The 20,208-nt window shown below is 35.9% G+C and overlaps 1 protein-coding gene across 2 annotated transcripts in view; it reads right to left on the minus strand.

Annotated features, from left to right (window-relative positions):
* Window positions 1-7,487: 7,487 nt before the first annotated feature.
* The window catches only part of SP4 (Sp4 transcription factor), a 71,499-nt gene continuing 58,778 nt past the window's right edge, over window positions 7,488-20,208 (minus strand). For both annotated transcript variants that reach the window (XM_019652024.1, XM_019652025.1), the window contains exon 6: window positions 7,488-10,905. In XM_019652024.1, the coding sequence (XP_019507569.1) occupies window positions 10,658-10,905 (248 nt within the window). In that variant the 3' untranslated portion in view covers window positions 7,488-10,657. The remainder of the gene's footprint in view (window positions 10,906-20,208) is intronic.

The raw sequence follows: 20,208 nt of genomic DNA on the forward strand, positions 1-20,208 counted from the left end.
AAAACTCCTTGGGTGGTATAACATTCAATTCAGATGAGGCTGTAAATCAGCGCCTTGTTCAGTTTTTCGCAGATAAAGACAGGTCCTTCTATGAACGAGGAATTATGAAGCTCACTGAAAGATGGCAAAAGGTTATCGAACAAAATGGGCAATATATCACTGATTTATCTGTTCTTTATATAAATGACCTTTGAAAAACAGACAAAATATATCATGACTTTTCTGAAGACCCAATATTTTGCACTCTGCTTTGCACTGCAGTTATTTGTGCAGCTTTCTTATTTTTTCATATTGGTAACTAAGCCCTTTGAAGGTAGGATTACGAGGGACTGTGCCATTTATTTATTTTTATCCCTTACGGCATCTGGCATAGACCTTCGAACAGTACTATGGTTCAAATATTTGTTGAATTGAAAATAAGTCCTTCAAAAAACGAAAATGCCAGCAAGGGAAAGATTTCTGTGACCCTAGAAACTTTAGTCAGGGAAAGAGAGCCTCTGAAGGGAGAAGGAAAACATAAATCTACAAAAAAAGACTACTAATGAAATTACAGAACAAGAAAGCGGCTTTATTTTAGGAGCACTAGTTCCAGGGAAAAAGGTTTAGAGATTAAATTCATGAAAAGAATATGAAAGGGAGTTAAGTGTAGGAGGTATAAACACAACCATTTCTGAACCTCTCCTAAATTGTTTTAAACATTATTACTTCTATTCCTGTTTGTGAAACCTTTCCTTGAAATCAGAAATGAGGAACAAGTCCAGAGAAAGTGCGAAGCATAGGGCACAGGTGGGAATTAAATGAGGATTAGTGACCCCTCCCAGTGTGAAGGCATCGGGCATAATATGTAATTAAGCCTTACATTTGCCTAGCGCTCAACAGTTTACAAAGCCCTTATATATGTTATATCTTCTTCAGTGGAGAGATTATAAAAGAGCAGTGTACTTAGGTCAGGTAAATCTTCCTTTTTCTTTTATATTTACATTGCCCATATACCCATTGTTAACACTGCAAGTTTCTTCCCAAACCAGTAAGCACTGTTTGCATTCTTGCTTTTCTCCCTAAATATGTATTTATATTCTAATATTCTGGTAGTGGATTGTTCCAGGATATAAAATTATCACACATAACTGGAATACTCCCAAATCTCCAAAGATTAGCATTCCCTCTTTAATTTCCCGGTATTTCCAGCCCCTCACAAAGAGGGCCAGGGTTTCATGGGCTGGGAAAGGTGGGTTACCGAAGCATTCTTTCAGTTCATACCAACAGTCTTCTTCTACAGCTACCCAAGCCCTTCACTTCCCAATTAACTGAGGATGCAAATACAGTAATCCCCTGTGAACCGCAGTAGTTTTGTCCCGAAATGGTAAAAAAAACTGCAACTGGCAAGATCAAGGTCTTAGTGAACAAAGGGGGTTAATATCTGTCTAAATAAGTGTAATAGAGCTTTTTCATAAGTGTAAAACTAATCTTCTAAGTGATATTAAAGCATTGTGTTGTACTGTAATTGTCATGGTTTTCTTTAGTGGTATATAAATTAATATATATATATAAAAGAATCAATCACGTCTTAAAATTCAATAAATACTGTTAACAGGCTTTTAAAAAAAATCACTGAAAATAAAGTTTAGGAAGCAGGCACCTTTGTTGATGTAAGAGCCAGGTGTAATAGTTAATCCTTTCTCTGAGGTGCCTGGCACCAGGGGTTGAGCAGGGTGGCGGGCTGTCAGGACAAGGGACAGGGAAGGGCTCTGGACTGTCCTCCATTATTATGTCTAGCATCCTTTCTGACTGATGGATGCTGTGCTGTGCTGTGTCCCTGAGTAAATATTTTGACTGTCACCCCTGTATCTATGATCAGAAGAACCAATCATTACATTTATATTCTTTTGTTTAAGGGGACCGATCTGAACTTTGAATCGAATAACTCTTAGTTTGATATTGAAATATGTCTAAATTTCGATTGGTTATAGATTCTTGAGAACGAAGCAATGTCCTCTGACTCACAAGCCGGATGTATTTTAGTCCACGTTTTAGCTCAGCTACAAAAAAATTAAAGCAGGAGAGTTACTTGATTTTGCCAAGATCATAATTATTTTGGGAGTATTCTGAACAATGCCAAAGTTAAAAGACATCATGTGTTTTTCTTAGTAAGAGACATAAATACTTAAATGGTAAATGTGCTCAATATTTCTACTAGAAATATTGCATAAACTGAAGACAAATATTTTATTTGAATACATTCTCTGGTGATTATCACCTCTTTTTTCAAAGCATTAATTAATTTCTCAGAGAATCTGTCAAGATCATGAATTCAAATAAGGATATTCAAAAGAAAATTAGTATTTTAAAAACACTTTGTAAACAAGGTAACACACTTTTCCTAAAAATACAGAATATACCTTATATATGCAAAATGATCAATTTAATAATATTCTTTAAGTAGGTTTGCCCTCCCCCCACCCTTTTTTTTGGTCAAAGTCTACATTTATAATTGGACACAAGAATAAAAGTACTCCCAGTTACTTATGGAATTGGTGCACATACTTACATTGTAATACAAATTAGCATCCCCAGTACTCTGAAAAACAAAACAAACAAGAAAACAAATGAAGAACTGAGGCTTTCTCCGAAGGACCCCAAGCCCTTTTCTAGTCATGATTTACTCCATAAAAATGAGAATTAAGATTTTATGTCATCATCAAATAGATCTTAATTTCCTAACAATCTTATCTTTCTGTCCACATAATTATAGAAAGTGAGAGGAATCAACTACATACAAAACCACTTCTAAATTTAATGTTGATTTATGAACTGTAATTAGAACTATGTCACTTCACCAGATGCGCACCACACACATTTCATATGTACATATATGAATTTGACAAGAATAAAGGAACATAAAGCAAGCTTCAAAGACATAGTTAAGTTAAAGTTGTAACCATGTACAATATTCCTGAATTGAGTTGGGATCTTTTTTCAGTTAGCTTATTGGTTGCCTTTAAATTATTTCCCTCACAGCAGTTTTCAAACTAGTTAGATTGACCAGACACTTGGAAGCCACCATGCCCTCTACATAACACCATGAATTACTGATATATTTAATTCCAACATAAAATTATACAAGCTAGGAATGATCTTACCAGCAGAAATATAACTTTATTATGGCTTCCACATCTCAAAAATACTACTACTATCAATAAAACATTTATTAAACCACATTTCATAGCAGGGTAATAAATAACACGATTTGAGCCATGCTAACCATCTAGAAAGGCATGACTCAAAAGACTAACGGGTATTTGAGACAACTGCTCAGGTTTAATTTCCTCTTCTTCCCTGTAATTTGCTTTTGTCTGATCTTAGCTCCCAGGGTCTGATTTCTTGGCTGATTTGAAACCTGTTCCTCTTCACTTGGCCCAACATGATCTGAGCCTTGGCTCCTCCTAGTACATGCATGCGTGATCACGCCTGTCTCTGCAAGTGCCGGCCAGCCCCAGGAGCGGGGAGAGGGGTCTCAAGGTGCTCTAGAAATCCAGGCCAGGTAGGGATGCAAGGAGGCAGGGTTAGTGCAGAAAAGAGGAACAGTGTCCCTTGTTCCTGAATCTGGCAGGTATGGTCATTAAATGGACAAGCAGGCTGCCTTGGGGCCTGGCAGGGCACTAAGCCCGTTTGGACCATTTATTTGTTTATATTCAATCTTAACTTTTCAGATCTTATTCCACTAAGATCTGAAAAGTTAAGTGAAAGTAGCTTAGAGCTCATAAATGTAGAGCATGCTATTATTCTTTTCTAAATCAAGTCTGAGAGGAAGCTGTCCAGGGTGAGGGAACCTTTGGACACTGAACTGCACGTTTTCTTTTTGGGGCTGCAATTTGGTAGACAGTCAAAAACACAGGAATAGCTCTGTCCTGTAAGCTCGGGTCCGTTTATTTCATAAACATATCTCTACACATAGGGAATCATTTTAAATATAGGAAATTATCCACACACAGATCCACCAAAAAAAAGTTATTGAACAACACACGAGCAGCCGTTTCTGTTTTTCACTAACCCGTTCGCTTCTCATTCACTTGTTTGGCGATCACTATGAGGAAGGCAAGTGGTAGCTGGAATTAACATTTTCAAGTTAGGAAATCACTAAGATTTGAACATTGACTTGTGCTTAGCCACCATATAATTTTGAGACAGAGCACCGCAAACTAGCTCATAGGCAGACAGTTTGAGAAAAATACACAGTTGAATCTAGAAATTCCCACTGAAATTTCTCCTTTTCCTTTAGGGGATATTGAGAATCTTTTCAATGTCTTGCTGCCCATTTTCAAAGCATTTCAGCATTGGTCCAGCTAGGAAATAGTCTCTGACCCCATCTTTTGGCTTAACCTATAATTAACAATAACATCTATCTATTGAACATTATTGTGTTAGTGGCTTCATAATCTTATTTGACCCTCCTCACAGACCTGAGGGATTATCCCCATTTTGTAAATGAGAAAAAGAGGGTGTAGAAAGGTTAATTTGACAAAGGTTGTGTGGCTACTAAGTGGCCAAACCACACTCCTCTACCTCCCAGTTGGTGATCTGTCACAAGGCATTGCTATTCCCAGGGAGATGGACACTCTTCATTGTAAGGCCTTGGCACTCCAAGGACACTCCAAGGACAAGGACCACAGGACCTAGAGGGTGCTGCTGGACTGCCACCTCTGTGTCTCTCCTGCCGTCCTCCTTTGTGGCCCCTGTAGACTGCTGAGCTGCAGCCATGGTTGTCTTGGACTCATCGGTTTGCTGGGTTCCTCTGCCCCCAGGATATCGATTCGCAAGGCTGGCTCCTCACTTCCTGTTTTGCTCAGACATCACTTCAGGGAGGCTTTCCTGACAACTCAATTACAAGTGCAGCTCAAGGCTCCTCACCGCCTTTACCCAACTCGTACTCCCTTGTCCTTACCACTTTCTAGTACACATGAACTCTGGGCAGGGATAGGGCTTTTTGTCTTATCCTGGGCCTATCTCCAGATTAGTGCCTGATACAAAGTAGGCACTTACTATTTGTTCAACGAGTGGACACTCAAACTATGAACCTACTAGTCATTACTATCGTTAAGTCCTGTAGCAATTTAATGTTCAGAAATAAGAGAGCTAGATAAAAATGTAGTTTTATGGAGACTATTGGTACAAATCTTAATATAGAATTTATACTAGGCCATTTGTGTACATTTAGGCCTCCAGGAATTTCTTGTGGGTTTTCTTTCAGCATCTTTAAAAAGAAAAGTTTTATTTTGAGGTTTGAACTTCCTAATCCAACTCAAATGTTATGTATCTAAAATGTTACACATAGCATATACATTTATTCGTTATCTATATAAATGTACTTATTTTATTAAAATATAGAGAACAAAACACCCACTATGTTTCCATTGAAAAAAAAATTTAAAGTGTCACAGTTATGCAAAAGAATTACTGTTAATTGGGGGGAGAAACACGGCTCATTTCCTTGAAATAAATTTATTACAAAATATTTTGTTTTTATGGAATATTTCAAATATCATAAGCTCACGAGAAAATTTTGCTTGACTGTCACCCAATTGGGTGGGCTTCACTAAGGAATGTACAATGTACTTGAGGCTTGTACTTAACTGTGGGCAGAACAGCGGTCCATAATTTATCATGAAAATACCTTTTGTGTATAGAGAATAAAGTTATGTCAGTACAGTCTCATATGATAATACATATTGCTAATTCAAATCCTTATTGTAAGGAGTTGCTATATGTGTACATGCATACATAAATTGCTTTTCTGGGCCAAGATATTACAAATAGAGTATTTTTTCTTTTTATACATTAAAATTTGTGGAGTATTTATTAAAATTCTGAAATCCAGTAAACCTATTAATTGGAATACTTTTTCTTCCAGGAGAAATTATCCTAGCATTTGCCAAACTATTATCTTAGATTAAAAAACAAAACAAAACAAGTTTGCAAAGTCTTTCTCTCTCCCTCCTTCTTAAAACTCTTTTGCACTTGAGATTACTCTCAGGTATTCAGAAATAAATTACTTCATTGCCACCTGCGACTAAGAGGAACACAGCCGAAGACCTACGCTAATTAGCAAATCTTAAAAAGTAATGCATGCCTTAAAAATCCTGCTACACAGTTACAATTTGTTTGTGCGTATATTAAAGACATTACCGTTTGAAGTAAACATAGTAGTACATGATTCAGATGTATTGAAGAATAAAGTACTTCACATTTCTTGCATATATCTGATGTCTCTGCACCCCTTTAGTTAAGCATCTGGACTTTTAAAACAAGCTTTTTTTTCATGATTTCCTGATGTTATCATTATGAATAGAATTTTTAAACTACACCGTATTATGTTAGTGTTGCTCTTAGCACTACTTCAACTTTCTCACACCAATGGTTTTATTACACTAACAGTTTTATGTCAGCAATCTATGATAAAGTAAAAAGCATTACTTTTATGGTGTTTTTGATTCAGTCTTGTTCATGGTTATGTGGTTCCTAGAAGTCCAAGAGTCAAACTGGTATTACTATATTAAAAATAAAAAACCCAAGATGTTAATTTTCTAATTGCATTATCCCCTTTTACACAATTATCATCCTGATGCTTCCCATTGCGAATTTTTCAGGTAACTGAAATATATACATCTGTAGTTTTCACATATCTTTTGAAAAATTTACTCCTTACTGATCTTGTTTGGCAGAGTAGCATCCATTGAACCGTTTCTTGATTCAGAGTTATCTATGAACATGTATTATTACACTAAGTTATAACATAACCATGTCTTTACCTTAGGGCTCTGCTGTACAAGCCAATCTACCCATACACTATACAGCCTGTTACTAATGATTTAAACAGCTTCTTTGGAGTCTCCCATCGGGGGGCAAAGTACTTCCTCTGCTGCTGACACCCCCCAACATGCACTCCGTTGTATCTAATCTGGCTTGGGCTTGGATATGTGATTTAAGTGAAGTTGGTACGATAATGTATTCATTATGAGTAAGGGTCTTCATGAGGTTGGCGGGACTATCCCAGGAGGAAAAGACAACAGCTTTTCCTTATAGACTTTTGCGGCATCTATGTGGCATACATGCTTCGTAGAGTTTCTGGGAGCTTAAATTACATTTTAATTATGTTTTCATTTTTAGCTCTTCAACAATTTCCTAACATTTATTGCTCAAAAATATTTAAGTAAAAAAATGTCCCTAAATCAAATTTTAATTTCCATAAATGTCTAGAGCAATGGCTACAAATAACATGAGATTTGAATTGGTGTTCTTTGGCAGTCTGTTCAGAGAAATGTGGACCAGATCTTAATGCCGGGAATTATGAAGAGTTGCCAATACGTTTTCTAGTGAGAAGCATTTACTTTCCAGTGTTCATGGTGATAAGAAGGTTGATAGTTCAAACAATTTATTGCTGCTAAACAGTATACATAATTAAATGAAGAAACATGTTAAACTCAAGGGAATTTTTATAGGTTACTTGCAATTGTTATTGCAGGCAACAACTTGTACATGATTTTATTTCCAAATCCACAAAAAACAAATTTTATACAAATCAGCACTGTAAAAATGTCAATTACAGCCCCGGAGGCTTTGCTGGCAGAATAATTGTCTAAATTCTAGAATATGGGAAACAGGATTTTTTTCTGAATTCGTCTTTTTTTTTCCATTTTCTTTTTTTTTTATAAAAAATTTACAAGTGAAATGTTACTACAAAACTTTTTATAAGGAATTTTTGCAAAACATTTACATTTTACCATCAACTATTTCTGTTTTAAAATCATTATGTAGATTTAATACCCTATGCTGCACATCAATTTATGTGGGATGACAACCTAGTGACATGCATAAAAAAACACCACAAGGCATTAAAATGAAGACTTAAATACAAATATTGTTGCAATAAAACAGTTATAAAATTGAAAAATAGGACCTAAACATCATGCTTATCTAAGTTTGACAAATTAACTTTTTCTCCTAGATTACACACTTTTATTACTGCTCTCATGAGAGTGTGATAAATAATGACTTAACATCAAGTTCTAATGTAATCAGCAACACATACACAAACCTAACCAAAAAAAGAATACTGTAAGAAAAAACTATTCTAACACTGGCGTTCTACCATGATAAATATATAGCTTTGCACTGATAATTACAATAAAGAAAAGTTTTATAACAGTGGCCAAGGGAATGAGCAGTGAAATGCCATTAAACAAGACGACTGCACATCTGTGCCCTATTACTTATAACAGTTATATCCCACTGAGTCAAATAAAGGACACTGAAATTTACGATTCATAGAAGACAGAAAAGTGGATTCAGAATGGTATGCAGAACAGACTGTCAAAATATTTCTAATTTCAGTGGTGAAATGTGCACCTGCTAACACAAATTAATATATTTTATATGCTATAAAGCTATCCAGACTCAGTTTGTTAAATTTATAATAGGCCTCATTGTTGATTAAAACATAACTTCCACTTCTGAAGAGCATACACAGGTATGCACTAAAACTGGTTCATGGGATAATGGTGCAGAGAGCTCATACTTGGTATTATCGACAACAAAAAGTGTCACTCCAAGAAAACATGATTCAAACATTAGGAAAGTTTCTTTGCATAAAAAAATTTATAGCACTGATTGTGTAGCATAATGATAGATAAAATATATATTTGATGTTTCAGCTCCTATATAATAAAATTAAAATTAACACTACCAAATGCTCCTCTGTACCAAACAAAACAGATTCTGATGTTTTAAAGCCAGATACATCAGTTGTTAAAGAGTACATTAAATAAAATATACAAAACAATTTACAAAATCCAACTAAAATTTAAAGACTTTGTTACAAGTCTACAAAAGCTTTAAGAAACTTGAAATTTATAACCACAGTGTAAAAATTTTTTTTTTCCTTTAATCTCAAAGCTTTTTTATACAAACTGAAAGCACAAAAGACCTTCAGTTTTATATAACGCTACAAAGGGCTGGCCTAAAGTGTACATAGTGTAAACAGTGATCATTACAGTATTTCTCCTTCATCAAAAATACAAGAAACATCACAATTTTGGAAGAGAATTCACGAGTAGTACTTTTCCTGAAATAATAGAGAACACACAAGAAAACATGAAACTATATTCAAACAGTCCCCAAACTAATGATGTTAATAAACAAAGCAGTTAAAAACTTCAGTTTTCAAATGGTCAATTTCAATTCCACTATGATTCTGTGTAAATACATTTTTAAAATATGAAATATCTTACTAATATTTAAGCTATTGATATAATCCAAACTTTTTTCATATGAAACTTTTGGCCATCTTTCCTATAAGACCCTTGCATAAAAAATGAAATACATTTTTTTCTTTAGTCATTTACTTGACTAAAAATTATTCTGATTTTTAAAAAATAATTTTTGTTTCATAATATCACGTCTGTTATATATTTGTTAGGCTGTCTTTTAAAGAAAAATTCAGTTATTAACATAACATAAAGACATTACTGTGTTATAAATTCTTCATCAGCTTCTAACACAGTACTAGAAATAAAATGGGATTGGCTAATTTTTAGTAGAGAGGATAACGAAAAGGATAATGTAGTTAAATGACAATTTTCTGCTGGCCTTAAAAAAAGTGTGATAATTCTCTCTTTGGCTACCAAGTCAAAGCATAAGGAATTCTGCACATCGTCAACATAACTCATATTTACAGAATATGAAACTACAGAACAATTTATACTCTATGCAAATATTTCCAATATAAACATTTAAAATGAATTTTGTGGTATAACCTAGGGTTAGAAATATCATCAATCCTAACTTCAAAACCTTACATGTTAAGTTGCCTTTTATTTTTCTGAAACTTTTATGGGTTTTGTTTTAACCATCCCCCTCCCCCCCCAGTATTTTCTTAAGGTTTCAATCTAAAATTTAAACTAAGGTTTAGCTCTAAGTTCCTCTTGTGTCTCCAAATGGAGAAAGTAATTCAACTTCACTGATTGTCTGCATACACACTACTATAATGTAGTGGTAATAAAGATCTGAGCTGCATCTCAGATTACTTTTTTGGAACTTAACTAATTCAGCTGTTGAAGAATTCCTAACATTTAGAAAAGACGGCCAAAACTATTTTCAGTTGATTTTCCAAAAATCAAGGTAAGGGAATAAAATATTGTTCCTATCATCAGTTAGCTATCTTGTTTTCTGTGCTATAGGAAGGAAAACAAAAATTCAAGTAAATTATTACTGACTGAATTAATAACAAAGTATTTCAAAGAAAACAAGTCCAATTAAGGTCCAGCCTGCAAACTACTGAGATCTGTCTTTCTAAACATGTTAACACATGATGTTACAAGAGGGGAAGATTCGTTTTAAACATTATATGACACATTTCCAAATAACTACAACTTACAGTTTGAAGGAAATACTTTTCTATCTGTTTCCAGTACATCAGTTTGCTTTCTGTATTTTTAAAACTTCAACACTTCACATGTTAACCCCAAACCTCGGAGCACTTAAAGAAGCCAAGAATGAAAATATGATTTCCTACTCTGTAATCCACTTGACCAGCCCGTTTCCAGATTTTCAAAGGTGTGTAAACTTAAGTGCAGCACTAGAGGTCTCTGTTATAAATAACTTTTCAGAATTCTTCCATGTTGGCTGAAACATTAGGAGTTGCTGGGTTTGAATCTTGAGAAATGGCTGCAACCGTGACAATTCTCGGGGAGCCAAGCACCTCTGTAACAGATGAATCCAGTTCTCCCGAGGTAACAATGGCAAGAGCTGTCCCACCACCTTTCTTATTCTGGTGCGTTTTGACATGTTTGGAGAGATGATCGCTCCGCATAAACCTTTTAGAACATTCTGGGCATTCGAATCTCTTTTCACCTAAACAGAAAAATGATAAATAAGTAGTAATTCATTTTATTTAACTGAAATCATAACTTTAAATTAAGTTCTCTCCTAGTTATACTACTCTTTTGTTTAACTTTTGACTAGTTGCAAAATACTTTGTTTTTATTTTAAAGTGCTATCAAACAAGTAGTGCAGTGTGAAGAACATGTGGTTGGGAACAAAAGACCTGAGTTAAAGTCCTGGTTTTGCTAAGCACTGGAAATAAAAGTGGGAGCAAGGAAAATAACCACTCTGGGCCTCAGTTTCCCCATCTACAAAATAAAAGGGTTTCTAACAGATGATCTCAAAAATCTCTTCCAGGTATAATAACACATAATATGTTAAATTTCATGTTTACTCTTCCTTAAAAACTACTGTCTGGGTTTTGGTTATAACAAAAGGAATGAAAATACCTTAGAACTATTTCAAATAAAATCAGTTAATGAGAGTAGGGCAAATACTACATTTCACTTAACAGACTTTCTAGGCCTCATAGAATAAGACTGTCAGGTTCTGCTATACAATGTGATCCTTAAATATGCTCTCTTTAAAATATAAGATAGTTCTACTGGAACTAACCACTTCTACATTCTGGAACAAAAACTAACTATAAATATTAACTAAAAAGAAAAAAGCCATTTCAATTTTGTGTATAATAAATGGGGAACAGAAAAATTTGGTCAACTGGTATACAGTGATATTCACAATGGATCAACTAGTACCTTTACTCCTTGCTTCTAAAATTGTTCCTTAAGGGGATAAAATGTTTTCTCAGTCTTACAGTAGAACTTGGATAATGAGAAAGTTCAGGTTCAGCTGACTTCTTTACTTGGCCCTGCTTTTGACTTACCAATAGAAAATCTATAGGTTCAAGTTTGTCCATGTCAGATATTTTCCCCTCTTCTTTATGTTTTTGCTTTTATTTTTTAAAAAATTGCATTTGCAGTATCTCATTGAACTTTTCTTTCTCTTTCAGTCTTGAAAAATTAAATAAAAGGATAAATAAATGGTTTATACAAAATTCTCAAAGACATTAAAAATAAAGGCAGTTAAGCTTTAAAGTAAAGTGACTTGCATTTTATGAATGCTGACACCTACTTAAGGGCAAAAAAACCAAATAAACGAGGATTTAAGTTTGGGATCAATTTTGAACTCCTTTACCTTTCAAGTTTCCCATCTGATTGCAAAAGAAAGCCTGTGTGTGCGAATGTTAAGGCTGGAAGGAGTCTTAAAGGTCTTATTTTACACTTTCCTTTTATTGATGAGTAAGTTGAGGCTCAGGAACTAATTTGCTTGGAAGTCATACAACTCATTAGTATCAGAGCAGGACGCCAGGCACGCGATTTTTAGATCGGGCTTTTTAATGCTACATCACAAGAGTGCAACCAGAGGCCTCTGCTCTTTTACAGCAACAATGGCCAAGAATAAATAAACAGAATGAAATCAGGTGGTGATATCAGGCCTGATGGCCCCAAATCATTCAGTAAGCACTGAATCAACTGGGAATCAACCTGCACAGTGGCTGTTTAATAAATATTTGTTAACTGTGATGTTCATAAGCTCAGTCATTTTTCAACAAATATTTGTGGAACACTTGCAATGTGCCAGGCACTGGTGATACAAAAATAAACAAGTGAGAATCTCTGACTTTAAGAAACTTCCATTATCTTGAGATAGTCATTTGCAACCATGTGGAACTACGGATAAGCTTCAATAAGAAAGAAATCTAATGGATGGATGGAAGGAAGGAAGGAAGGAAGGAAGGAAGGAAGGAAGGAAGGAAGGGAAAAAGGGGAAAAGGGGGGAGGGAGAGAGAAGAGAGAAAGGGAGAAAGGGAGAGAGGGAGCAAGGGAGGGAGGGACGGAGGGAGGGAGGGATCTAAGTCTTCATCTATTCCATGGCAAACTGTAAGATCAATGAGAAATGATGGTGACATGGTTTGTGTATGGATTTTCTAGTCTGTCTACTCCTAAGTAGTGTGTTCAACTAATTTCAAGCAATGAAAGTTGGCTGGAATCTCAAAATAAGTAAATTATGTTGTACAATTAAACTATCATTAGGGGAATGATATATTAGTTTATTATTCTTTTCTATAGAAAAGTGTGTTTTCTGTGGTGTCAGACTATTTCTAAATCTCCTGCTCTGAGCAAACATTATCATTATACTTTATCTCAAGGAGGAACAGTTCTTGTACCAATCATACATACAATATCGTTTTATTATTTTATAATTATTCTTAGTAGGTTAATACTTTTATAATTAACACAATTAGTTATTGAAACCTGATATGAGTTTAATTATGGTAGAAAAAATGCCCCCCTAAATGTGTCCACACACTAATCCTTGGAACTTGTTTTATTACATGGCAAAAGGAATGTTAACTAAGGTTCCGAAGTTAATACAGGGAGGTTATTCAGAACTATCTGGGTGGGCCCAACCTAATCACATGAGTTCTTAAAAGCAGAGAGCTTCCTTCACCTGAAGTCAAAGAGTTTAAAGGGAAATCAGAGAAACTGGAAGTTTAAGCGAGACTCAATCTGCTGTTGCTGGAGGGAGGCCACATGACAAGTATGAGAAGGAATGTCAGCAGCCTCTACAGCAGAAACACCAGCCCCAGCTGATAGCCAGCAAGGAAACAGGGACCCCCATCCTTCAACAGAATTTGGTTGACAGCATGAATGATTTTGTGAGCAAATTCTTCCCCAGAGCCTTCTACAAGGAACACAGCCCAGCCGACACCGTAATTGCAACTTTGTGAGATGCTAAGCAGACCCAGGCCAAGCTTACTCGAACTTCTGACTTAAAGAAACTGTGATATAATAAATGTGTGTGGTTTTAAGCTGCTAAATTTGTGGTAGTTTGCTATGGCAGCAGAAAAGTGATATATAAGATATAACATAGAAAAAATTAAACCATGTAACAAAATAAATTATAGCTGATACATTTAATAGTTCAAGATCTGTCTTCATCACAAGTATCCTATGTGAAGGACAAATTCCAAATTTTATTTCTCTAAGAAAATCTCAAAAACATAAACGAAACAATTTGTTTAATAAATTGAAATAGAAAAAAAAATTGCTTCTTTTGCCTAGATTATTAAGAGACTACCATGCTATATTACATGATTATTAAAATATGGGTGAAAAAGGTAAAGGCATTAAGAAGTACAAATTGGTAGTTAAAAAACTGTCAGGGGCCGGCCGAGTGGCTCAGTTAGTTAACAGCTCACTCAAGAGTATGAACTCTGAGCAACAGGGTCACCAATTTGATTCCTGGCCAGAGCTGAGCTGCCACTGAGATGCCAAAAGGTGGCAGAATGGCTCAGCTAAAGTAAACAAACAAAAAAACTGTCATGGGAATGTAAAGCATAGGGAATATAGTCAATAATATGGTAATAACTATGTACAATGTCAAGTGGATACTAGTCAGGGGGATCATTTGTAAATTGTATAAATGTCTACTACCCTATACCCCTGGAACTAATATAATATTGATGTCAACTGGAATTGAAAAAAATTTTAAAACGAAATGAGGGGAAAGTGAAGGGGAATAAGTGGTTCAAATTTCCAGGTGTAAGACAAATAAGTCATGGGGATGTAAAGTACAGCATAGGGAATATAGTCAGTGATATTGTGATAGTGTGGTACAGTGTCAGATGCTTGCTGGACTTATTTATCATGACGATCACTTCCTCAGGCATATAAATGTTGAATAACTATGGTGTACACCTGAAAATAATATAGTATTATATGTTAGCTACATATTAACAAAAATCTTAAAAATACAGTTGTATTTTAAAATAACTTAAGTAGAAGATTCACATTTAGAAACTACATTAGATGATTTCCTAACATCGTAATCCTATCAGGACTTTCAGAAAAAATTTGCTGAGATTTTCAAGTGGAGTCCTAGATTTGAGGGATGACTGGACCTAATGAGATTTTTTTTTTTTTTTAAGATTTTATTGGGGAATTGGGGGAGGGAAACAGACAAGTTGCTATCCTTTTGTTCTTCAGTCTAGTTGTGGAGGATGTTGCTTCCCTGGCCCATACTTGTATTATGATCACTGCGCTCTTCCCAGCTGAGGCAGTTGGTCACCGGCCATTGGACAGCCGCTCACAACGTCTCACACCGGTTGTCCGCCACTCACGGTAGCTCATGGCAGCCCACTGCAGCAGGGGCTGCAGCCTACGCCACTGCCGGTCACTCATGGCAGCCCAGCTCTAGGTTGAGCTGTTGCTCACAGTCTTAGCTGTAGAGGGCGCAGAGTCACTGGCCCATGTGGGACCCAAACCGGAGGCCCTGCTGCTCAGAGCTTGAGCTCCCAAGCCAACTCTTAACCAACTGAGCCACTAGGCGGGCCTTAATCAGATCTTTTAAGCTTTATTTATAGGAAGCAACCATCAAGAGCCAATTATAGCTGTCAGTTCTGCTTATAACCTGGTTTTTAAAATGTTACTTTCAAGCCTAAGGTAGTACAATGCACAAAACATTTTATGACTCTTTTTTCTAAATTTGTCATTTGATAACATACTTCCATATTTATAAATTAAAATTAATTTCAGGGGCAGACTGTATTCATTTCCTAAGTCCCATAAGAAAACCACAAACTGGGTGGCTTAAAGCAACAGATATTTATTCTCGCACAGTTCTGGAGGCCAGGTGTCCAAAATCAAGGTGTCGGCAGGGCTGTGTTTCACCATGGGCTCTAGAGAGGCGTCTTTGCGTGCCTCAGCCAGCTTCGGGTGACTTCTGGCAATCCCTGGCACTCACTGCCTTGCAGCTGCATCGCTCCACCTCTGCCTGTCTTCACAGGGCCTTTCCCCTGTGTCTCTGTGTCTTCTCTCCTTGTTATACGATCATCATTCACTGGGTTTAGGGCCCACTAGGTCCTAAAACCTAGGCACCAGGCACAGTATCACCTCATCGTAATTCATTTAATCTGCAAAGAACCTATTTCAATTAAGGTCACATTAACAGATACCAGGGTTAGGACTTGAACATGTCTTTCTGGAAGACACAGTTCAAACCACTACATAGAAAATTTTAAATATCTGCAATTTGTTATAGCCAACTAAAAACACCCTTTGCTCTATGAGTAACTTTCACCAAATGCCTACGTACAGCATATATACAGTTTCTTATTAAAAATAATCAGACTTACATATAATTTACAGTACAAAAGTCATTTTTTGGTCTGTTCTAAGAAACCTAATTATTCAAACTGAGTGACCTATAGTCCCTGGGTCCCTCCAACCCTCCAATGCCCTGAACCCATCAGTCCCTACTGGACACTCTTACTGGCCCAACCCAGAATATCTAAATGAATCTTTTCATGAGTACCCTCAATTCTCCTCTATCACCACCTGTGGATAAAGGTAAATTAAAAGAGGGAGGGATGGTAACTTGAGAGAAGTCATGTGGCTTAAATTTTCTTGAAGTAAAAGACTGGGAGCAAGGGGAGGTCGAGAGGGAGTAAACCTGAAACTAATATATTATATGTTAGCTACATTTTAATAAAAATCTTAAAAAAATTTTTTTAAAGAAATAAGGGGGGGAGGGATAATAACCATGAAAGAGGTAATGTCAGCAAAGATAGTGATCTCCAAAAATTCACTCCTCTATGAAAAAAATCGGAAAACTGAACAAAAACTATCAAAAATCAACCCTCTCAACTCTGGAAGTTAATCAAGGCTTACAGTACCTCAGAGAGTGTTTATTAAAGAAAAATGGATGAACCTTAATATGGACAGGAAGCTCTGTGGTGCTTTAATTTGCATAATTCCATTTTCCACTCTCCCGCAGCCTGGCAGCCACCAGAGAAAGAAGAACAGAGCTGGAGCTTTTTCAGAACCTCATTTCCAGAATTTTCATTATTTGATCTGCTTAGTGGTTCTTTGAAAGACTTCACGTAAAAAGACTGTTGTATTTAACCTGACCTGAAGGTAGCCCAATGGGAAAAGCGGAGAGGGGTGTGTTTGTCTAGAACAATTACAGGCAAGTGTTTTAACTTCATGGATGAGAGATAATAGATAATACTTGAGACTAACAATAAATAAACAAAAGCTTAAAAGGAAAAGCTAGGAGGTAAGATAACTGTAAGGGCTTTGAAAAGCTCTGGCATACTCCCTGGAATCCAGAAGAACACATACATGCTTGGGGCTGTGAGCCTGCTCAGTTAAAGCCCAAGAAGGCCAAACTCTCACGTGTGCCTAACCTCTGAGGTTCTATGGAAGCAGGAAGAGAAGGCTAAAAGAGTCATCAATTGTCGGGCTGAATGTTGAAGGGGGCCCCAACAGTCACACAGAGCCTCTCAGCAAAGGAGAGATTGGTCCCAGGTATTTAAAGAAAGAATATTTGAAGAAATGTCTGAAAACTTCTAAAATTTGAAGAAATTCATTAACCTACATATCCAAGAAGCTCAATTAATCCAAAGTAGGTTAAATGCCAATAAGACACATAATAATAAAATCGTTTAAAGTAAAACACAGAGAGAATCTAGAAAGCAGGAAGAGAGAAGTGACTCTTCACCTATAAGGGATCATCAAATAAGAATAATCACTGATTTTTCATCAGAGCTCATGGGGGCCAGAAAGCAGTGGGATGATAGGTTCAAAGAGATCAACAAAAAAACCTGATGAAAAAAAAAGAAAAAAAGAAAAACAAAATACAAAAAGGAAAGAAAAAGAAAACAACAAAAGAAAAAAGAAAAACAGAAAAAAAAGAAGAAAAAAAACTCTGTGGATCAAGAATTCTATATACAGCAAAACTATCTTCCAAAAATAAAAAAATTAAGATATTCCCAGATTAATAAAAACTGAAAATATTTTCTGCTAGCAGAGCTCCACCTTTAAGAAATACTGAAGGAAGTCCCTCAGACTGACAAGAAAAGGCACTAGATGGTAACTTAAATCCACATAAAGAAATAAAGAACACCAGTTAAGGTAATGATATAGTTAAATTTAAAAAACAGTATAAAATGCATTTTTTATTTGACTGATATTTTTCTCCTATCTGGTTTAAAACACAGCTGCATAAAGCAATAATTATAAATCTGTGTTGATGGGTACATAATGTACAAAGATGTAACTGATGAAAGTAACAGCAAATAGGGAGGAAGAGCTATATAGGAGAAAAGTTAGTACTAATCCAAACTAGGTCATTATGTGACATAAATTATAATCCCCAAAGCAGGCAACCACTAAGAAAATAACTAAAATATATATATGTATAGTAAAAGAAATGACAAGGAAATTAAAATAACACGAGAAAAAAATGTAACCCAAAATTTCAATAATAGAGGAATACAAAAAAGAAGATATTTAGAAAATAAGTACCAGAATGGTAGAAGTCCTTATCAGTGACTGCATTACATATAACTGTATTAAACTCTCCGATTAAAAGGCAGAAATGGACAGAATGGATTAAAAAACATGATCCAACTATGTGCTACCTAAGCGAGGCTCACCTTAAACTCAAAATACACAAATAAGCTAGAAGGATAGAAAAAAAGATATACCATGCAAACAGAGAGCTGGAACGGCTATACTAGTATCAGTCCAATAAGATAAAAATTGTTACCAAAGAAGGATACTTACTATGATAAAGAGTCACTCCAATAAGAAGATATAACGATTATGAACATATATATATATATATATATATATATATAACAGAGCCCAAACTATGAAAAGCAAAATTGACAGAAATGAATGGAAACAGACAATTCTACAATATACTTATCCTTCCCCTGTCTTCTCCATTTCAATTGGTAGTAGTTACTATTGGTACCCAGATTGTCTTTTCTATGGGTCCCATTAAAAATCCTCTAGAGAATAAGTTTTTGTTTTAGCAGGTAATCAACCCATTTAGGTTCAGACTAAAAATTCTATCTTGCCTTCTTTTGGCAGTAATCCAAATATTGATTAATTTTCAAAGACTTTGTTATACTGTTTGGGTCTGCCAAGCACATGCTGGAAATTAGGTGGTGGTTTATAAAATAGTTCCATTCTCGAGCCTCTGCTACAGTTCTTTGGTTCTGTTCAGTGCATGGGCAGCTCTTTGTTACCTGGAGAAAATTAGAGATCACGCTCTACAAATCTCTCCAAAATTTCCGTCATGCTTTACGACCCCCAGGTGTCCCTTTTCCTGGTGTCTCTGGCCAGAAAGCCAAAATTCTTGAGGCCTGCTGTACCGTCATGTACATATACCATGACTGCCATTGCCTTTAGAATGAAATGGCAAGAAAGAACAATAATGGTGATTCCTCTAACACTCCCTGGAAAACAAGGGCCCCATTTTCTGGTTCTCCTGGCCAGAGATATAGTATTTACTCAGGTTTTTAGGCGCCTATGCTGCTACTGCAGGGCAACCTACAAACAGCGCTGGTCTTGGAGTACAGGGGCCGCATCTCCCAGTTCTCTGGCTTGATACACAAGCCTTCTCCTAGAGCATTTGCTACCTACACCTGCTATTCAGTGACAGGGTCAAAGCTGTGAAACAAGTGAGGGAAGAAACTTACTTATGTATTATTATACAAGTTTTGACTGTGCTAAATTTCTGCAAATAAAATAGAGATTACCAAGGAAGAGGATATATTCTAAAAGACAGCCAATCTGTCTTCTATAGAACTCTGCAAAAGTCTGGGACTCAAAATGGTGGGAGGGAGACATGGAGCATAAAACAGTAAATTAAAGTCTCTTCTATCAAAAAACTGGGGCAAGATATTTGAGGATTTGTAGTTAAAGATATGTGGCCCGGCACTTTATTACCTACCGCATTTCGGTAATTGGGTGTCTTCCAGTGTAATACACAGTGCCCCAGCCCAAACTGCCTAAAATAAAAGCTCCCAGTTCATAAGGCTTCCATAATCCTTCACTTAAACATATTCATTAATCATCGTTAATTTGAACAAAAGCCAAGAATTGCTGCACAAGTCAGAAAAGCCTACAACACCAGAAAAGGCAAGATACAGACAAAAAAATCCTGGAGCAAACATACGTATTAACATTTTCCAGCTGGAAAACTCAGGAGACTTTCATTAAGCTCCTGCATCCATACAATGAGTACAGGATGCAATGAAAACGAAACAAGAAAAAGCAAGATGGAATCTAAACTCAACAGACATATATGAAGATAAAGTTACGGAATCTCTCAGAAAATAAAAGAAAAAGGTAAAAAGACAAGAAGATAAGAAGGAACGCTGTAAGATATTTAAAAAAAATCAATATAGGGCCGGCCGAGTGGCGCGATGGTTAAGAACTGGCTTGGGAAGCCAGAGGGGCCCGGTTCGGATCC

This window comes from Hipposideros armiger, unplaced genomic scaffold, assembly GCF_001890085.2.
Source record: "Hipposideros armiger isolate ML-2016 unplaced genomic scaffold, ASM189008v1 scaffold_171, whole genome shotgun sequence".
NCBI classification, from domain to species: domain Eukaryota; kingdom Metazoa; phylum Chordata; class Mammalia; order Chiroptera; family Hipposideridae; genus Hipposideros; species Hipposideros armiger.